General features: G+C 43.1%; 1 protein-coding gene across 11 annotated transcripts in view; it reads left to right on the plus strand.

The window, feature by feature from the left end:
• CELF1 (CUGBP Elav-like family member 1) overlaps positions 1-17,819 on the plus strand; it is a 45,451-nt gene that overhangs the window by 17,001 nt on the left and 10,631 nt on the right. For 4 of the 11 annotated variants that reach the window (XM_082225423.1, XM_082225418.1, XM_082225415.1 and 1 more), the window contains 9 exons: positions 2,449-2,636; positions 4,288-4,370; positions 5,356-5,404; positions 11,871-12,005; positions 12,175-12,254; positions 12,596-12,757; positions 13,331-13,412; positions 16,156-16,284; positions 17,652-17,765. In XM_082225423.1, the coding sequence (XP_082081549.1) occupies positions 2,459-2,636; positions 4,288-4,370; positions 5,356-5,404; positions 11,871-12,005; positions 12,175-12,254; positions 12,596-12,757; positions 13,331-13,412; positions 16,156-16,284; positions 17,652-17,765 (1,012 nt within the window). In that variant the 5' untranslated portion in view covers positions 2,449-2,458. The remainder of the gene's footprint in view (positions 1-2,448; positions 2,637-4,287; positions 4,371-5,355; positions 5,405-11,870; positions 12,006-12,174; positions 12,255-12,595; positions 12,758-13,330; positions 13,413-16,155; positions 16,285-17,651; positions 17,766-17,819) is intronic. The other 7 variants (XM_082225420.1, XM_082225421.1, XM_082225422.1 and 4 more) reach the window with 7 other exon arrangements.

Genomic DNA, 17,819 nt, shown 5'->3' on the forward strand with positions numbered 1-17,819 from the left:
CTCCAGGTGAGGTCTGACCAGAGCAGAATACAGTGGCACTATTACTTCCCTTGATCTAGATGCTATACTCCTATTGATGCAGCCCAGAATTGCATTGGCTTTTTTAGCTGCCGCGTCACACTGTTGGCTCATGTCAAATTTGTGGTCAACCAAGACTCCTAGATCCTTTTCACATGTACTGCTCTCAAGCCAGGTGTCACCCATCTTGTATTTGTGCCTCTCATTTTTTTTGATACTGAGATCCGAAACTCAACTTCCTAAACAATAAGTCCATGGTGGAAGCAACATCTAGTAGGGGCAATCAGTATGTTCATACAAAATTCCACAGAATGGAAGAACCTGAAAGTCTCAGTAAATATATTATTTACAGTCTGTTCCAGTATTCTGAATAGTGCTTCTTCCTTTGTCTCAAATTCACAGATTATCAATAGGATTGACAAACAGTCAGATGACTGACTGTTGTTTGACTTTGATCCAGTAAAGCTAAGAACACCACTGTGGGTTTTGTTATTTTAAATTTTGCAACTGTACACTGGCCCTGGCATTCTATGGTAAAAGTCAAAAGACAAAAACTGTTCAGTGAATTATTTCAGTCAGTAGAAATCATACTTGACATGGTTAAAAGTTATAATAATTCATTATTATTATTAAAAATCCAATGTTTTACAATAACAATTTGTTTTTATAATTAATGTAAGTATTAAATGTTTTGATGATGACAGTTAATTACTAGGTTGAATCTGTGTGCCTTCCGATATTAAAGCAAGGTTGCTATTTTTCTTCTTGTTCAGTTTTGAAAAAATATGTCACAGTGTCTGTGGATTATGAAATACAGGTTTAAATAGGAAGACAATGAATGCCTATAAGTGGAATGATCAAATGGGAAATTCAAATTCCTTTGTACAATGCCCTGCTCATTTAAACCTGAAACTCAGCAATCTACCATTGTAGCACAATTACCCTAAAGTGCTGACTCCTGAGGTTTGGGGCTAGGGGAGCAGGAAGGAAGCTGCTCATCTAGCCACAAATCTGAGTGGTGCAGCGCAGTGAATGAATGTTCCTGTTTTCTTCTCATCCTCCCAAAATATGCTGCCTTTAAGCTTGAAAGGTGAAACAAGTTTGAATGTGCACCTTATAGTGCAGGGGTGGGTAACTTCTGCTTAGCAGGCTAAGTTTGGCTTGCTGCTGGTCCAGTTTGGCTCATGAGGCCGTTTCCCCAAAACCATGCCTGCCAGCCCATCTTATCAACATCAGTTGATAAGCAGGAGGACAGGATTTTATCCTGCATTGGCTGTGCCACTCTAGTGTCTGCAGGGAACAAATCACGCTGCTGAGGCAACAGGATTTAATATCAACTCATTAGTTGACATCACATGACTGACAGGTGGAGAACCCTTGCTGGAGCAGTGTGAAAATGAGGGTGGAGGTGCTTCAGAGAGCAGTTGGCCAAGCCACTCTCTGCCTCTCTTCAAAGAACAAAGGGTCTTAACCTTTGCCCAGCAGCTGATGGGTGAGCCTTGGCTGCACAAACCTCTTCCCAGCTCCCCACCTCTGCCATAGGGGCGCATCTGTGCCCCATCTTCCTTTTTTCTCTGACACTGAATTGATCTTCACATGTCATTGCTCCTGGATGTCTGCTTAGTCCATTGAATTGCCAAAGTATACAGACACAGTTCAAGTTTGTGCAAATAGTAAACTCAGTGATCCTAAGTGACCTATCAAGGATGATGCTGAGTTTGGTATTAGTATAGATATGTGGCACCTGCATGAAAACGTTGCAGTGTGTTGTCACTTCTGAATATGAGTGCTTTTCAGAGTTTCAGCTGGTCTTTTCTTCCATGCAGAGTATTATACCCAAACCAAACCATTGGTCTATTTTTACGATTCCCATTCAGGAATTTTATTTTTATGGTTTTTAAATGTTTTTTTTAAAGTTCTATATGTCTGCAAACATTGGGTTCTCCCAGGCAGGTTGACACCTCCCTTTTGTTTCTCAATGGCCCTGTTTTGGCTCCCATTTTTGTTGACACTCAGCACTTTAGTTTGCTGTTAGAGGGATTGGTGATATTTTTTCATCTTTATACTTACTACTAAATTCATTAGTTTTAGGTACACCAACTTTTAGCTCAGTTTTCCTTTTTCAATAAACCATTATTTACCCTTTATACAAGACTATAATACATTCTATTTCTAAGATGCTAACGTTTCTGGGGGAGAAAATGGCAAATTCGTCTGAGACATTTGAAGGCAATCAAGTCTTTGGAGAAGTGTCTCTTCTCTCTTCCCACCACGTGCCTGGTTTTCAGTGGACAGAATATGTTCTCTGAATATCTCAGATAAGCAACACTTTGAGTTTTAATTATTATCTTTCTAATACATTTGAAGAAGGGTTGGTTGGGACAGAGTCTAGGAGGACCCTTACCATATGTTTCTCATTGACTCATGCAGCTCAAAGAAAATGAATGGCACACTAGACCACCCTGACCAACCGGACATTGATGCCATCAAGATGTTTGTGGGCCAGGTCCCACGGAGTTGGTCTGAAAAAGATCTGCGAGATCTGTTTGAACAGTATGGTGCTGTCTATGAAATAAATGTCCTGCGGGACAGGAGCCAAAATCCTCCTCAGAGCAAAGGTGAGAGCCCTCTCTTTTCTTTTTACTGGAGGTTTTGGTCCAAGATGATTATGCGTCTTATTGACACTTATTACTCTGAGAAAGCATGTCTTTGTGTTGTTTTGATATCACGATCCATGCATGAGCTTCATGTTACTGCATTTGCTTTGGTAGCAAGAAAAGCAGATAGTAGGAAGGTTAGTTTAAATGTCTGTTGTTCTTCACATGCGGATGCAAACTTGGGCATGTCACTACATGTTGACAGTTTTATCGTTGAGCTGTACCTGCATAGTTTGCTTATTTTATAGGTTTTCTCCTGAAAAAGCATAAATGTGTGAAGTAGCCCTAAGTTGGGGGCATAATTCACATAATGTTATTCCATTTGGGTGTCTTACTGATAAGATTCAGAAGCAAGGAGTGTCCACTTGATGTCCATTGAAACATTTTCTACAAGATTGATCTGTCTTTTGACCTGTGCAACTCAGTCTCAAAGTGTGAAACAAGGCTCTCAAGAGTTTCAGGAAGTTGCCACAAAAGGTGCAAGCTCCTGACCCCCCATCTACTTCTGCCTTGAACTATTGACCAAGCCAGGAGGTAAGACTGTAGGAAAAGGTTTACTCTTAGTGTTACTAATAAGCATCTGATGAGGTGAGAATAAGGTGCAACCATCAGCAGTTAACTTGCAATAGTAAAAAAAGGGTTTTATCTGCTGTATTGTGAATTCTGAAAACTAAAGAGTCATGCAGTGGAATGAGACCTCAAAATCCAAATGTCCATAGTGAAGGACATTGCTTCAAGATGCAGATAAAGGGGACTTTTTTTTTTTTTTTTTTGCTCTCTCACTTAAAAAAAAGCTCCCTGCAAGTTGGGAAAAGATACTATTGTATTCGGGATCCTGTATCTTAAAATACAGAGGCATCACCTTGCCAACAAAGGTCTGTATAGTTAAAGCTATGGTTTTCCCAGTAGTGATGTATGGAAGTGAGAGCTGGACCATAAAGAAGGCTGATCGCTGAAGAATTGATGCTTTGAATTATGGTGCTGGAGGAGACTCTTGAGAGTCCCATGGACTGCAAGAAGATCAAACCTATCCATTCTTAAGGAAATCAGCCCTGAGTGCTCACTGAAAGGACAGATCGTGAAGCTGAGGCTCCAATACTTTGGCCACCTCATGAGAAGAGAAGACTCCCTGGAAAAGACCCTGATGTTGGGAAAGATGGAGTGCACAAGGAGAAGGGGACGACAGAGGACGAGATGGCTGGACAGTGTTCTTGAAGCTACCAGCATGAGTTTAACCAAACTGCGGGAGGCCGTGGAAGACAGGAGTGCCTGGCGTGCTCTGGTCCATGGAGTCACGAAGAGTCGGACACAACTAAACGACTAAACAACAACAACATTCAAATGAGGAATAGTTGATTTCTTGTTAGTTCAAGTTCTGCATGCCTCCAGCCTTGGGTCTTGTGAATACGTAAGTCACTTATATAATTGGGGCTGAAGTATGTTAAATAGTGAAGGCATTAGAAACATTAATTTTGATATGAATCATATCCTTCAAATATTCAGACTTCAGTTAGTGGCACCTTTTGACTTAATGCATTCTGCTATCAAATAATTTATGCTGGAATGGATTATTTTTATATTTTATGCATCATGTAACTTGTTTGCATTACAGGATGCTGTTTTGTTACATTTTATACCCGTAAAGCTGCACTAGAAGCACAGAATGCTCTTCATAACATGAAGATTCTCCCAGGGGTAAGACAATAGGCATCATGTATTTAATCTGTTCTTTCAATATTTCTGCATGAATCCACACTCAGGATGCCATCTTTTCTGGGATGGGGTATGTGGAGCCCCTTGGCTTGACTAATATAAATACAGGCAACTCCTCACCTACATGGGGGTTACATTCTGGGCCCCCACGTGCACAAGTGAAAAAACACATACAGTGGTACCTTGGGTTACATATGCTTCAGGTTACATACACTTCAGGTTACAGACTCCGCTAACCCAGAGATAGTACCTTGGGTTAAGAGCTTTGCTTCAGGATGAGAACAGAAATCGTGCTCCGATGGCGCGGCGGCAGCAGCAGGCCCCATTAGCTAAAGTGGTGCTTCAGGTTAAGAATAGTTTCAAGTTAAGTACGGACCTCCGGAACAAATTAAGTACTTAACCCGAGGTACTATTGTAGTTGGGAGTACTCTCTCAACACCCTTTAAACACCTTCTCTGCTGCTCTCTCTTCAATCGGTACCAAAAATAATGTATCCACAGCTAGAATTGAATCCCTGGGGCTGGCAGGAGGACATACGGGAAAGGGGCAGCTGCTGTTGAGCTATCCTGCACATCAGCTGTTAGGTGGGAAGGCTGAGCAGCATAAACAAAGTCCTGCTGCATTTCAGGTCTCTTCAGGTGCTTCCTCTGTCCTCACTGACATCCTCTTCAGGATTCAGGGAGGGTCTCCACGAGGACCCTCCTCTCTCCCGCCATTTCCGGGTTTGAATTGAATTACTGAATTATTTCCCGGCACTTCGTGTGAGTTGATTGTGCAGAAGTGGGGAGACGCCTGTACTGTCTTCTCTGTCCTCTGAATTAGTCTCTGTAAAAATGGACTTCTAAGTTCCCTGGTTACAACAGCTTTGAAAGGAATGTATAGTTGTGGCTGGAGGTGATTTACTCCCCAAAACTTGATTTCCACCTCTGCACCACTCCCAATCCTAATTGCTTTATCTTTGTTACAGATGCACCATCCCATCCAAATGAAGCCAGCCGACAGTGAAAAGAATAATGGTAAGTGTATGTAAAACAGGCTTTTTTCAAATTAAGAAGTCTGTTATATGGAAAGTTCATTGATTTTGACTTAGAAAACAGCATCCAAGTTACCAAAGCATCCCATACTACTACTGCCTTTGTGCATTCATTGCCTTTTGCTTTGCACTTAAGAAGTGAAAGAAGCTGATCCGTCTCCCTTGGTTGAGGAAATGCTAATAATACTTCTACAGGTTCAGCTTCAAGTTCTATAAAAACATATTCATTGCAAAGGCTTCATTGTGATCCTAAAAGAAAAGGGGGAAAGCAATATATTTGCTTTCTCAGAACGATTTTGTTACCTTTGCTGCCTACTGAATGAAGATAATCTCTGGCATATAGTTCTGCATCTAGAATTACAAGGCTGCTCTATATACACAACTTTCTCTTCTCTTACTATAAACCCTTCTGTTCTAAAAGAAGATTATAGTCTATTACCGTATGCAAAGATTTTTATTTTTTTAATGGAGCATTGTATTCAGGCTTGCAAGCTTGTTTCATACTGGAAGTTACTTTGTAAAATCTACCTATGTTAAAGGAGAAATCACTGTCTTCTATTTATATTGAAAGGATGATCAATTTCTCAGTAATAAAAGCTGGTCAGTATTTTTTGCACTGTAGACTACTTAAGCTTTTCATTTTCTGTGGTTTCTGCACCATGAGTGTTGGGGAAGGCCGCTCCCTCCTCAGGCTAATTCCACCAGGCCTAGGGGGCGGGGCCCAGACTCACCTCCGCCACAGCTTTAAGGACACTGGTGCTGCTGCAGCAAATGTTAAAAATGTTTTTATATATTTTAAAATGTTTTAAAGGTGTTTTTACTTTTTACTTTGTTGTACCACCGTGAACAGTGGTTTTTATCTATGTATTTTTATTTTGTTCCGTTTTATTTTGGTTTGGGGTTGAATATTGAGTGGGGTGGGGATTGGTTTTGTTTAGGTATAATTGTTTTTGGTTTGGTTTGTTTTTCTATTTTGTAAATGGAGGCTAGTATGAGGCTTGGGATTGCTACTGTGGAGGGGCGAGGGAGGTATGGCGGTGGGGGCAGATGTTATAGGCGAAGGGGATCGAGATACGGATATGCTCATACCCCTTCCAATCTGCACCCCATCCCGAGGGACGAGGGTAGGGTGAGCAAGGATTACTCACCTCCGTCACTGGTGTTATGCAATGCCAGGTCTATAGGCAACAAAACTGCCACCCTGCGAGATTTCTTTACCTCGCAGGGGGTCGGCCTGGCTTGTGTGACGGAGACCTGGGTGCGCGAAGTGGAAACTGTTACCTTATGAGAGATGGCGCCCCTGGGTTTCTCCGTCCTCCACCAGTCACAGACTGTGGGCCGGGGGGGAGGGGTGGCATTATTAATCCGGGAAGATTGTTCTTTCAGGGCTCTACCATCGCCATCGATCCCCGGCATTGAATGTGTTGGCCTAGTGTGGGGCTCTGAGGAGAGCTTGGCTGTCTGGCTGGTATACCGGCCACCTCGCGCACCAGCAGCCACCCTGTCAGGCCTATTGGAGGCGGTGGTTGGCTGGGCCTTGGAGTTCCCTAACCTATTGGTATTGGGGGACTTCAACATCCATGCTGATGCCACTCCCTCCTCACAGTCTCTGGACCTGGTGTCTTCCATGGCGACACTAGGGCTCTCCCAGTTTGTTTCGGGCCCCACACATCAAGCAGGCCACACGCTGGATTTGATCTTGGGCGTCGGCATAGATGTGATCATGTCTCCTTCGATGAAGGTGCCATGGTCTGATCACTACGCTCTGAAAGCCAGGATTGACTTTCCACCCCCACCCTGCTTAGGTGGCGAGCCAATTTGGGCTCGCCCGCAGAGGCTGATGGACCCTGATAGATTCCATCAAGTCTTGTGGGACCTTGCTCCCCCTGGCGACTCATTGACTGAGCTTGTTTTTTTTTTTATAATCATATTTATTAAAGTTTCCAATAATAACAGAATAGAAAAGATAAAAAGGATAAAGAAAAGAAAGAAAAAGAGAGACTAGCTTAGACCCTTCTTTTCATAACCTTCTTTCTGGGACTTCCTCCTTCCCGTCCCGACTGTATTCCCCTTTCCCTAAGTTGGTTCCACAAGTTCTCATCCCCAAATTTAAGCCTAATATATTTTACTCATAAACCAATTTAAATTTACACAATCTTAACATCACTCCTCGTCTTATAATAAAACAAAATTTTCCCCCAAGATCAGCTCTCATTCCTTCCACGAGTTCCCCCTTTCTAAAAAAGAAAAAAAAAAACGAAAACATATAAGATCAAAGTTATAAAGAATATAAGATAGAATATATAGAAAAGTTCAAAAAATTGGTTACAAAGCCTTTGGATTCTAAGGTTCCCCCTCCCTTCCCCGGTTTTGATTCCCCATGTCCATTTGTCTGTATGTTGTCGGCCTGGAGATCTTAAGTCCACAGCCGAATTTTCTCAGTCCATCTTGCCGGTTTCTTCAAATTTGGTTGTTTTAATAATATTTAACTTCATAAATCCAGTCTAATAGAGGCCTTTAATTTTCCTTAATCTTTTGTTGCTCCTCCCGTTGTTCTTTCCGTGTCGTATTTAGTCATTTACTCTTTTGCTTCTTGTTTTCTCCGGTTTCTGTCTTGTTCAGCTGTCAAAACATTCTTGTTTCAAAACTTAGTGACTCTACAGAGGTTTGTTATTCAGGGACAAAGACTTACGTCCAGTTCCTTTCTTGCTTCAATAGAAGATTCTATTGTATTATGATCACCTCTGTAGACAAAATAATATTTCAGTTCTGCAGCTTTCCCAAGAGATAAGAGTATCCCAGAGTAGTTTTCCACATACGACACTTGTAATGTCCCGAAACCCCTCTAGGGGGATTGCAATAACTTTGTATCCTCTAATCCAAAAGTCAATTTGTTGTTTCTTTTTCCCCGACAGTTTATATCCATATTTATGTCAAATTGTAGCTAAATTAACCAGCAAAGAAAAACTTGTAGCAAAGTCCTCTTTATATTTTCCAGCTTTGACAGCTCCTTTGGCAGCTGTCAAATTCTCCATCTCTCTTCGCCAGGCTCTCCGAATCGCCCCGGTTCCCAGGGGGGGGGGGTTGTCTTTTTCCTCTCACCCTCGACTCTTCTCCTCCAGCACAGTTCTTATAGTTCACATCGTGGAGTTAATAATTTTTGTCATCAATAAACTTCTGAATCGATCTTGGTTTCTCAGTCCTTGTTTTAGCATGTTTACAATCAGGGAGGGGACTGACTTCCTTTTTGGATCCCCTCCCGCTCGTGCCAAATCCGGAAAAAAATTTCTTTTTTCCTCCTTTTATGCCCGGTTACCCAATTACTCACGGGTTGTTGTTAAATGTCCGAATTTTCTTTGGAAGAAGCCAGCGCTCTCCGCCGGATGGCATGCGGCTGCGCCCGGCAGGGGAAGCGGAGGACTCAAAGCACCACGCCACTCCCCGGCGCCCGATCCGTAGCCTTTAAAAAGGCTCCTTCACAAGCCGGGAGGGCGATAGCGGTGCCAGCCGAGTCACCATGTCCACGGGATCCGTTCCCGTGGTTTTTGAGGGTCCCCGCGTCGCCGGCGCAGTAGGACCCAACCCCTGCCGAGCCGACTCCCTCCGGAGCTCGGAGGGAGTCCGCCATTCGGCGATGGCGCTAACCCGGAAGTTCATTGACTGAGCTTGTTGAGGGCTGGAATATCCAGCTCCTGGCAGCCATCGATGAGATCGCACCTAAGTGCCCTCTGCGACCCCACAGAAACCGGGCTCCCTGGTTTACTGAGGAGCTTCGGAAAATGAAGCGGGACCTCAGACGGCTAGAGCGAGTATGGCGGGGTGCCTGTGATGGAGCCTCAAGAACATCTTATAGGGTTTTTATGAAAACCTATGAGATGGCAGTGAAGGCCTCTAAGAAGTCTTACTTCTCGGCCTCCATTACATCCGCTAGCTCTCGCCCAGCACAATTATTTAGTACAATTAGGTCTTTAACGTCCCTTGAAGGACAGCCAAATTTAAATAACAATCCGACACACAGCTGTGAGGCATTTGTGAGCTTTTTTGCGGAGAAGGTCCTGTTGCTCCGCCATGACCTCCCTGCCAATCTGGATACATTAAAGGAACTGGAGGCCCCTCGACTATCCTCGGGTCCAGTATTGGACCACTTCGACCGGATATCCCCAGCCGATGTGGACAGACTCCTCCGAGCTGGAAAGCCCACCACCTGTCCTCTTGACCCATGCCCGTCTTGGCTGATTAGAGCGTGTCCAGACGAGGTGCGGGCCCCCCTGGGGGATATCATCAATTTGTCCCTTGGCACCTGGATATTCCCAGGGGAACTGAAGGAAGCAGTGGTGCGCCCGCTCTTAAAGAAAACATCATTAGATCCCTTAGATCTATCCAATTACCGCCCGGTTTCGAATCTTCCATTCCTGGGTAAGGTGATTGAGAGAGCGGTTGCTGAACAGCTTGGCAGGTTTCTGGATGAAACATCGGCTCTGGATCCATTCCAGTCCGGCTTCTGTGCTGGTCATGGGACCGAGACGGCTCTGGTCGCCCTAACAGATGATCTCCGCAGGCAGTGGGATCGAGGCGGGTCGGGGCTGCTGATTCTTCTAGACCTGTCAGCAGCCTTCGACATGGTCGATCACGAACTCCTGGACCACCGCCTTGCCGACGTGGGGATCCAGGGCACAGTCCTTCAATGGCTGCGCTCGTTTCTCTCTGGTCGGGGACAGAGGGTGGCGCTTGGGGGGGGATTGTCATCGCGCACTCCTTGGTGTGTGGAGTGCCTCAGGGTGCGATACTCTCCCCGATGCTTTTCAACATCTTTATGCGCCCCCTCGCCCAGCTTGTCCGGAGTTTTGGACTGGGTTGCCATCAGTATGCCGATGACACCCAACTCTATCTGTTGATGGATGGCCATCCTGACTCGGCCCCAGACACATTGACCAGATGTCTGGAAGCTGTGGCTGGATACTTACGTGGGAGCCGGTTGAAGTTAAATCCTTCGAAGACAGAGGTCCCTTGGCTGGGACGGGACGATATGGGATTGAGAGGGCAACTCCCATCTCTTGCGGGGGCGCAATTAGTGCCAGCACCGTCCGTTAAGAGTTTGGGTGTAATCTTCGATACCTCCTTCTCTATGGAGGCACAGATTACAGCTATAACAAAGGCGGCATTTTTTCATCTCCGCCAAGCTAAGCAGTTGGCTCCTTATCTCTCCCACCCTGACCTAGCCACTGTGATCCACGCGACAGTCATCTCCAGACTGGATTATTGTATCTCGCTCTACGTGGGGCTGCCCTTGAGACTGACCCAGAAACTCCAGCGGGTGCAGAATGCCGCGGCGAGACTCCTTATGGGGTCTTCGCTGCAAGATCACATTCATCCGGTACTATACCAGCTGCACTGGCTCCCGGTGGAGTACAGGATCATGTTTAAGGTGCTGGTTTAAACCTTTAAAGCCCTATACTGCCTAGGATCCTTGTACCTACGGGACCGCCTCTCCTGGTATGCCCCACAGAGGAACCTACGGTCTGCAAATAAAAACATCCTGAAGGTCCCAGGCCACAGAGAGGTTAGGCTGGCCTCAACTAGAGCCAGGGCTTTCTCGGCTGCGGCTCCAATCTGGTGGAACGCTCTGTCACAAGAGACTAGGGCCCTGCGGGACCTGACATCTTTCCGCAGGGCCTGCTAGACAGAGTTGTTCCACCAGGCCTTTGGTTAGGGCGCAGCCTGACTCCCTCCTCTGGCAACCTGCACAGAATTTTGCTTAACGGTTGCCATCAATTTGATTTTAATTAATTTTTATAATTGAAATGTTTTTAGAATGTTGGATTATTTGATTGTTTGATTACTTGATTGTTGTTAGCCGCCCTGAGCCCGGCTTCGGCTGGGGAGGGTGGGATATAAATAAAATGTATTATTATTATTATTATTATTATTATTATTATTATTATTATTATTATTTTATTTATTATTTATTAATGTGTTACAAATTATGTAATTATATAAAATACAAATATGTGCTCATTTGTCTATCAGCTTGTTAAAGAATGAACAAGTTGTTCATGGTTTAAATTCGTGGTTTAAATTTTAAATATGGTTTTACATTTTTGTGTACTGGAACAGCTTATTAATATTGCCAACAAAAATATGTCAAGTAGCAATGTACAATGAGAAGATCTCTCTATTTAATCAATTCTTAATCTAAGTGACGGTATCCGGTGTTCCTGTTCTGCTAGTCGATTTACACTACAGAACAGAACAGAACTTCCTCTCCCTTACAGCCCCCCTGCCCCCTCAAAATCTGATTCAAGGGCTTGGGGGACCAGATGGAGAAAATTTTGGGTTCATGCGGTGAGGGGTGTGTTTGTAGATAAACTGTGAAGAAATCTAATTATATAATTTTACTTACTTCTTTAGTCAGGGCAGATAAGTGACTTCCCTTTTTGTTCTTCTCTTAGCTGTGGAAGACAGGAAACTGTTCATTGGGATGATATCAAAGAAGTGCAATGAAAATGATATCAGAATGATGTTTTCCTCCTTTGGGCAGATTGAAGAATGCAGAATTCTACGGGGTCCTGATGGCTTAAGTCGAGGTAAGCATGGGGAGCTGGTATGAAACTGTTGATCGTTTTGGATATCTCTCACACCCAAAGTATCTTACTGGAAAGCATTTTAAATCTTTGAAATCAGCAGAATGTCCGCTTTTTTTGTAAAAGGTTTGTGTAAACTTAGCAAGTGAATTTGATCCTACTATCTTCCCAGGATGTGCTTTTGTGACTTTTACAACAAGAGCTATGGCACAAACAGCAATCAAAGCAATGCACCAAGCACAGACCATGGAGGTAAGAAATGTTATTTAGAGTAACTGGGATAGTTTGCATTGGGATAGTTTCCAAGCCTTAACGGTTGGAAAGAGCAGAAGGTTCTGTAACTCTGAGGTTTTCTAAGTGTTGTGGTATTGTTTCTTGGTTTGAACCCCCGCTATTGGCACGCCCACACATATCTCCAATTTTATGATAAATTAGATAAGATGCATTAACTTTAAAATATGGGAAACTGGGCTAGAACTCTGGAAGCTAGGAGATTGCTTTAATAAGATTGGTGTATTTTTCTAAATGATCAGAGTTATTTGTGGCATTTGGAAGTAATGTATAAAGTATAACTATGTGAATTGATATTGCAGGGATGCTCTTCTCCCATCGTAGTGAAATTTGCAGATACCCAAAAGGATAAAGAACAGAAACGAATTGCACAGCAGCTCCAGCAGCAGATGCAACAAATCAGTGCTGCATCAGTTTGGGGAAACCTGGCTGGACTGAACACACTTGGACCCCAGTACTTAGCAGTGAGTTTCTCTGGCGGTTTCTGTGCAAAATCATTTGGTTTATCCACAATAATTACTTGTAGCAGAAGAATCCTTGTGCTGATGTTCTGTTGCAAAACTCGGTGTTTCATGGGCAGGTTGATGAGTGTAGGTAATTAAGTTGCTACCATTTAACAGCATTCATGTGCTCAGGTTGGTGAGGAGGGATCTGTCACTGTTTCATGAGGACTGAAGTACTGGCCTTCTAAAGGTTTTCATTTGGCATAAATACAGAAAGGATCTGTGTTATTTTCTGTGTTTAGTATGTGCGTAGTGTTTTCTGTGGTGTGAGGCATTTTTGCAATTACACAATCAGTGGCACACTAGCCATAAATTGAGAGAGAACATTTTGCATGCAGTTGTGTGGGCAGTGAGATTTCACCCTTTTAATGGTATTTGGGAATGCTATTGCTTTGTGTGCTGCTTGATATGGTCTGTTTGAACAGTGGCTATTCCACTTAGGACGGCGCTCTGGCTGTGGTGTAGTGCAGTGTCTCCCAGCAGTGGAGCCAGCCCTCATTCTCACTCTTGTTCTGTTTTTGGTGTAATGTCTAGCTTTATTTACAGCTCCTTCAGCAGACAGCAGCTGCCTCCTCTGGAAATCTGAACACACTGGGCAGCCTCCACCCAATGGGAGGTGAGTGTTTTCTTTCCTTGTCCCTTGGAATCTCAAAGTAGGTTTGATGTCATATTGAAAAAGAATCATGAGAAGGCTGTAAAGAAAGTGTGGTATGATATACTAATGTCAGTGAAGATGGCTCTCAGTTGCTTGTGACAGAGAAGAGTCCGGAGTTGAATTTTTACTCTTCTCTCTGCACTGCCTCTTTATTATTTCTAGGGATTTTATTTCAAATGTGCAGGAAGTGTTCTAAATGCAGAAGAAGTAAGAAGTACAGTTGCAGTTAGGTGACTGTCCAACTCATGTTCCTCATACTCAGGCATATTTAATATATCTACTTTTCTATCTATTCTGGAATCTTTGTAATGGTCAGACAATAATAGGAAAAATATTGCTTCACTTTATATAGTGAATTTCAAGCTGTGTTTAATTTTAGAATCTACATTTGTCTAGCTCACTAATATGGATTTTTCGGGGGAGGGGAATCAATTGGAATTAATTACTTTTGGGGCGGAGGGGGATTCAGTTTGCAATAGAAAATTTACTAGAGTAACTTAATTTGGCATGCTTGGTTTTAGTTGTATTTCGTAAGTATAGATATAGCTTTAAAAAATAGAAAGTGGCACCCATTCATTGTTACTAATGAATCTGTAAAATTAAGAATATTCACAGAAAAATAAAGCACCAGAAAACTTCAGAATTTTTCCACCTCACATCACTTGTCTAGCATCTATGCTTTTGTGTTTGAGCAATCTTTTTGTTGTATCTCTTACAGCTAATAGCTTCTCTTTTTTTAAGAACGGAGAAAATTAGCAAAATAAGGCAAACAATTCCTGTCCCAGTACCTACAATTTACCATCAGGGTAACAAAAGCTTTACATATTAAATGTAAAGTAATTTTTAAAATACTGCTTTTGAACAAGAGACTACAATCATCAGTGAAGAGCCACAGCTATCTTTAATAAGCTTTCCATTTGAAAGTATTAAGGGTAATAGAGAAGAACCACATGGAACAATATTGTAAAGGATAAAAATGTATAAAATTAGATGGTGCATACCTCATACACTGAATTAGAGGTGGGATGACAGGTTAATGTCAATACAGTGAATAAGGGGAAGAACATACAGCTGTGGTCAGCATTTTTACTCTTCTCTCTGCACTGCCTCTTCATTATTTCTGTGTTTAGTATGTGCGTAGTGTTTTCTGTGGTGTGAGGCATTTTTGCAATTACACAATCAGTGGCACATTAGCCATGAACTGAGAGAGAACATTTTGCATGCAGTTGTGTGGGCAGTGAGATTTCACCCTTTTAATGGTATTTGGGAATGCTATTGCTTTGTGTGCTGCTTGATATGGTGTGTTTGAACAGTGGTTGGACTAGATGACCCTTAGGATCCCTTCCAACTCTGCAATTCTATGAATCAGAATAATTTGAATTCTGCTTTTTCCAGACAAGATACAGTCATACCTCAGGTTGAAGTAGCTTCAAGTTAAGTATTTTTGGGTTGCACTCCATGGCCACCCGGAAGTAACGGAGTGTGTTACTTCCGGGTTTCGCCGCTTGCGCAGACACTCAAAATGTCGTTTTATGTTTACTTCAGAATGCGAACGGGGCTCCGGAACGGATCCCATTCATATCCAGAGGTACCACTGTACTACAGAGTCCCTCTTTAACATGCTGCATTCACATGGATTTCAAGTCATTGGCAGTTGTAACTGGGAAATGTAGGACAGCATGATCAAGAACTTCACCATTTAAGTTAAGTCCCTGGAGAGGTTATGGAATCATAGAATTGCAGAGTTGGAAGGAACACCAAGGGTCATCTAGTCCAACCCCTCGCAATGCAGGAATCTTAACTAGATCATATATGACAGATGGTCACCCAACTGCTGCTTAAAAACTTCCAAGGAGAAAGAGTCCACCAACTCTTGTGAGATTCTGTCCTACTGTAGAATAGCTCTTACCATCAGAAAGCTTTTCGTGATGTTTAGGTGGAATTTTGTTTCTTTTCACTTGAATACATTGGTTCAGTTCCTAAGCTTGTTCTATCTTCCATGTAACTGGCCATTAGATATTTGAAGATGGCTGTCATATCTTCTCACAGTCTCCTCTTACCAAGCTAAACATTCCCAACGCCCTCATAATGCTTGGTTTCCAGACCCTTTATCATCTTGGTCACCCTCTTCACATGATCTAGCTTGTCAGTATCCTCCTTAAATTGTGGTGCCCACAATTCATCCTGATTTGCTTGCACCAGGCTTACATAGCACATAGTTAAAATATGTAACTCACTCCCACAGGAAGTAGTAATGGCCACCAACTTGGATGACTATAAAAGAGGATTAGACAGATTCATGCAAGATAGGGCTTTCAATGACTACTAGCCATGATGGCTGTATTCTGCCTCCATGGTTAGAAGCAGTATACTGAATCCCACTTGCTGGAAACTGCATGAGAGGAAAGTGGTGTTTGCGCTCCGGTACTGCTTGCAGGTTACTCACAATCACCTGGTTGGCCACTGTGATAACAGGATGCCGGATGGAATGGTCATTGGCCTGATCCAGCAGGCTCTCCTTATGTTGTTGCCCTGTAAGTGAGATTATTATTTTAAAAAAATTCTTGCATCAGGAGGTTGTGGTGCTTGAGAATGTTAGGCTTCACTCTCCTCCATAAAGCAACTTCTGAATGCTGTTGCATTCACTAGTGATTTAGTGCTTAGTGGTACCAGAACAGAAACACTATTCATTGATGTGTTGCAGGATTGAATGCAATGCAGTTACAGAACCTAGCTGCATTAGCAGCTGCAGCCAGCGCAGCTCAGAGCACACCAAGTGGTACCACTGCACTCAATTCTTCTAACAGCCCTTTAAGTGTGCTCACCAGTTCAGGTAAGAGAGCCATGTCTTGGTATAATACAGTTTTGCATATCTTAAGGCCACATGACAATGAGCCGGCTACTCATTAAATCATAAGCTTTTTTGTGGGGAGACTTGATTAGTCCTGCCTCCCCAAAACACATTTCTGCTGTTTACACAACATGAAACAAATCAGTGTAGGTGTCTTCAGCATATGTGATAGAAGTGGGTGTATGTTGCATCTGTAAATAAAATACATTTCTGCTTAACATGTGAAGTAGTCCTCAAACATCGATGCCATCTTCCACAAGAAGGTGTTCTTTTTCAGAATATAGTTGATCTTCTCTCCTGTGTTGTGATTCTCCAATTTTCAACTTGCTTTAGAATATTGCAGGGTCAAGTAGAATTGAGAGAAGGGTTGCATGTCATAATTAGTTGGGAGAAGATAATTTGCATTCTGGTCACAGATGCAGGCACACCAGGCCACGGATTGGCGTTTCCTAAGTGCAGTGCTGTACTTTGATACATGGAAATGAATGGTGACTTTGAAGGAAATTAAGGGATTTCATTTAAGGACTTCATGAGAAAGAATGGAAACTAAAGCGGTCCCAGTTATCTAGCAAGTCCGATGCCAGAGTAGGAGTGGGAAACGTTTTTCTACCTGAGGGTCACATTCTCTCATGGGCAGCCTTCTGGGGCCTGCAAAGCGGTGATGAGTGGGATAATGGATGTGACTCTTTACCTTTGTACAGTATGATCAACTACTGAGCAGTCAACTGTTCTGAGGTAGTAGAACTCAAATGTCAGTAATGCAGCATGGTACAAATTCATGTCAGATCAGCTTCCATTGGGCCTGCATCAACATGTCTAGCTGCCAGTTGATCGGGACAAGTGTTCCCAGCCTCTGTTGAGCAAGGCACCCAATACTGTGTAGGTCCCTACCCAGAGGTCTCATTTCTACTGTGGTTTCTAAGCAGGTTACCAAACAACAAAGGTCCCTTCTCAGCAGTCCTGCTGGTTTTTTATTTTCTCCACACACCATACAAATGAGAGAGACTTTCATCTCCCAAGGCATCTGTTCATTTCAGAGATTCTGAGGAGGAAATTGGTGATGACCTCAAATAATGGCTGGCTTGTAAACTATGCCAACATTTGTGGACCCCTGCCTGCCTTAGTGTCTAGGCACAAGGTTAACAGTGAAACAGGCTTTGAGGTTTGCACCCCCAAAAATACACTGCTGTACACAATTGGGGAATTTTAAGTTTTGGTATTTTAACTATCCTTGGTATAAATTACTGAAACCTTCGATGCAACATATTTTAGTGCACATTTTGGAGAAAGTAGTGAGATGTGATTGCGTTGGAAGCAGCTATTGGTGTCTAATGCTTTCATTTTAATAGCAGGATCATCACCCAGTTCCAGTAGCAGCTCCTCTGTTAACCCAATGGCTTCTCTTGGAGCACTGCAAACACTGGCAGGGGCTACTGCAGGCCTCAACGTTGGCTCTTTAGCAGGTATGTTTAGCATGAAGAAAAGAATGAGCCCTTTGTTCCGGTTGCCTCTCAGCT

Source organism: Podarcis vaucheri (genome assembly GCF_965113315.1).
Source record: "Podarcis vaucheri genome assembly, chromosome: 1".
Classification (NCBI taxonomy): Eukaryota; Metazoa; Chordata; class Lepidosauria; order Squamata; family Lacertidae; genus Podarcis; species Podarcis vaucheri.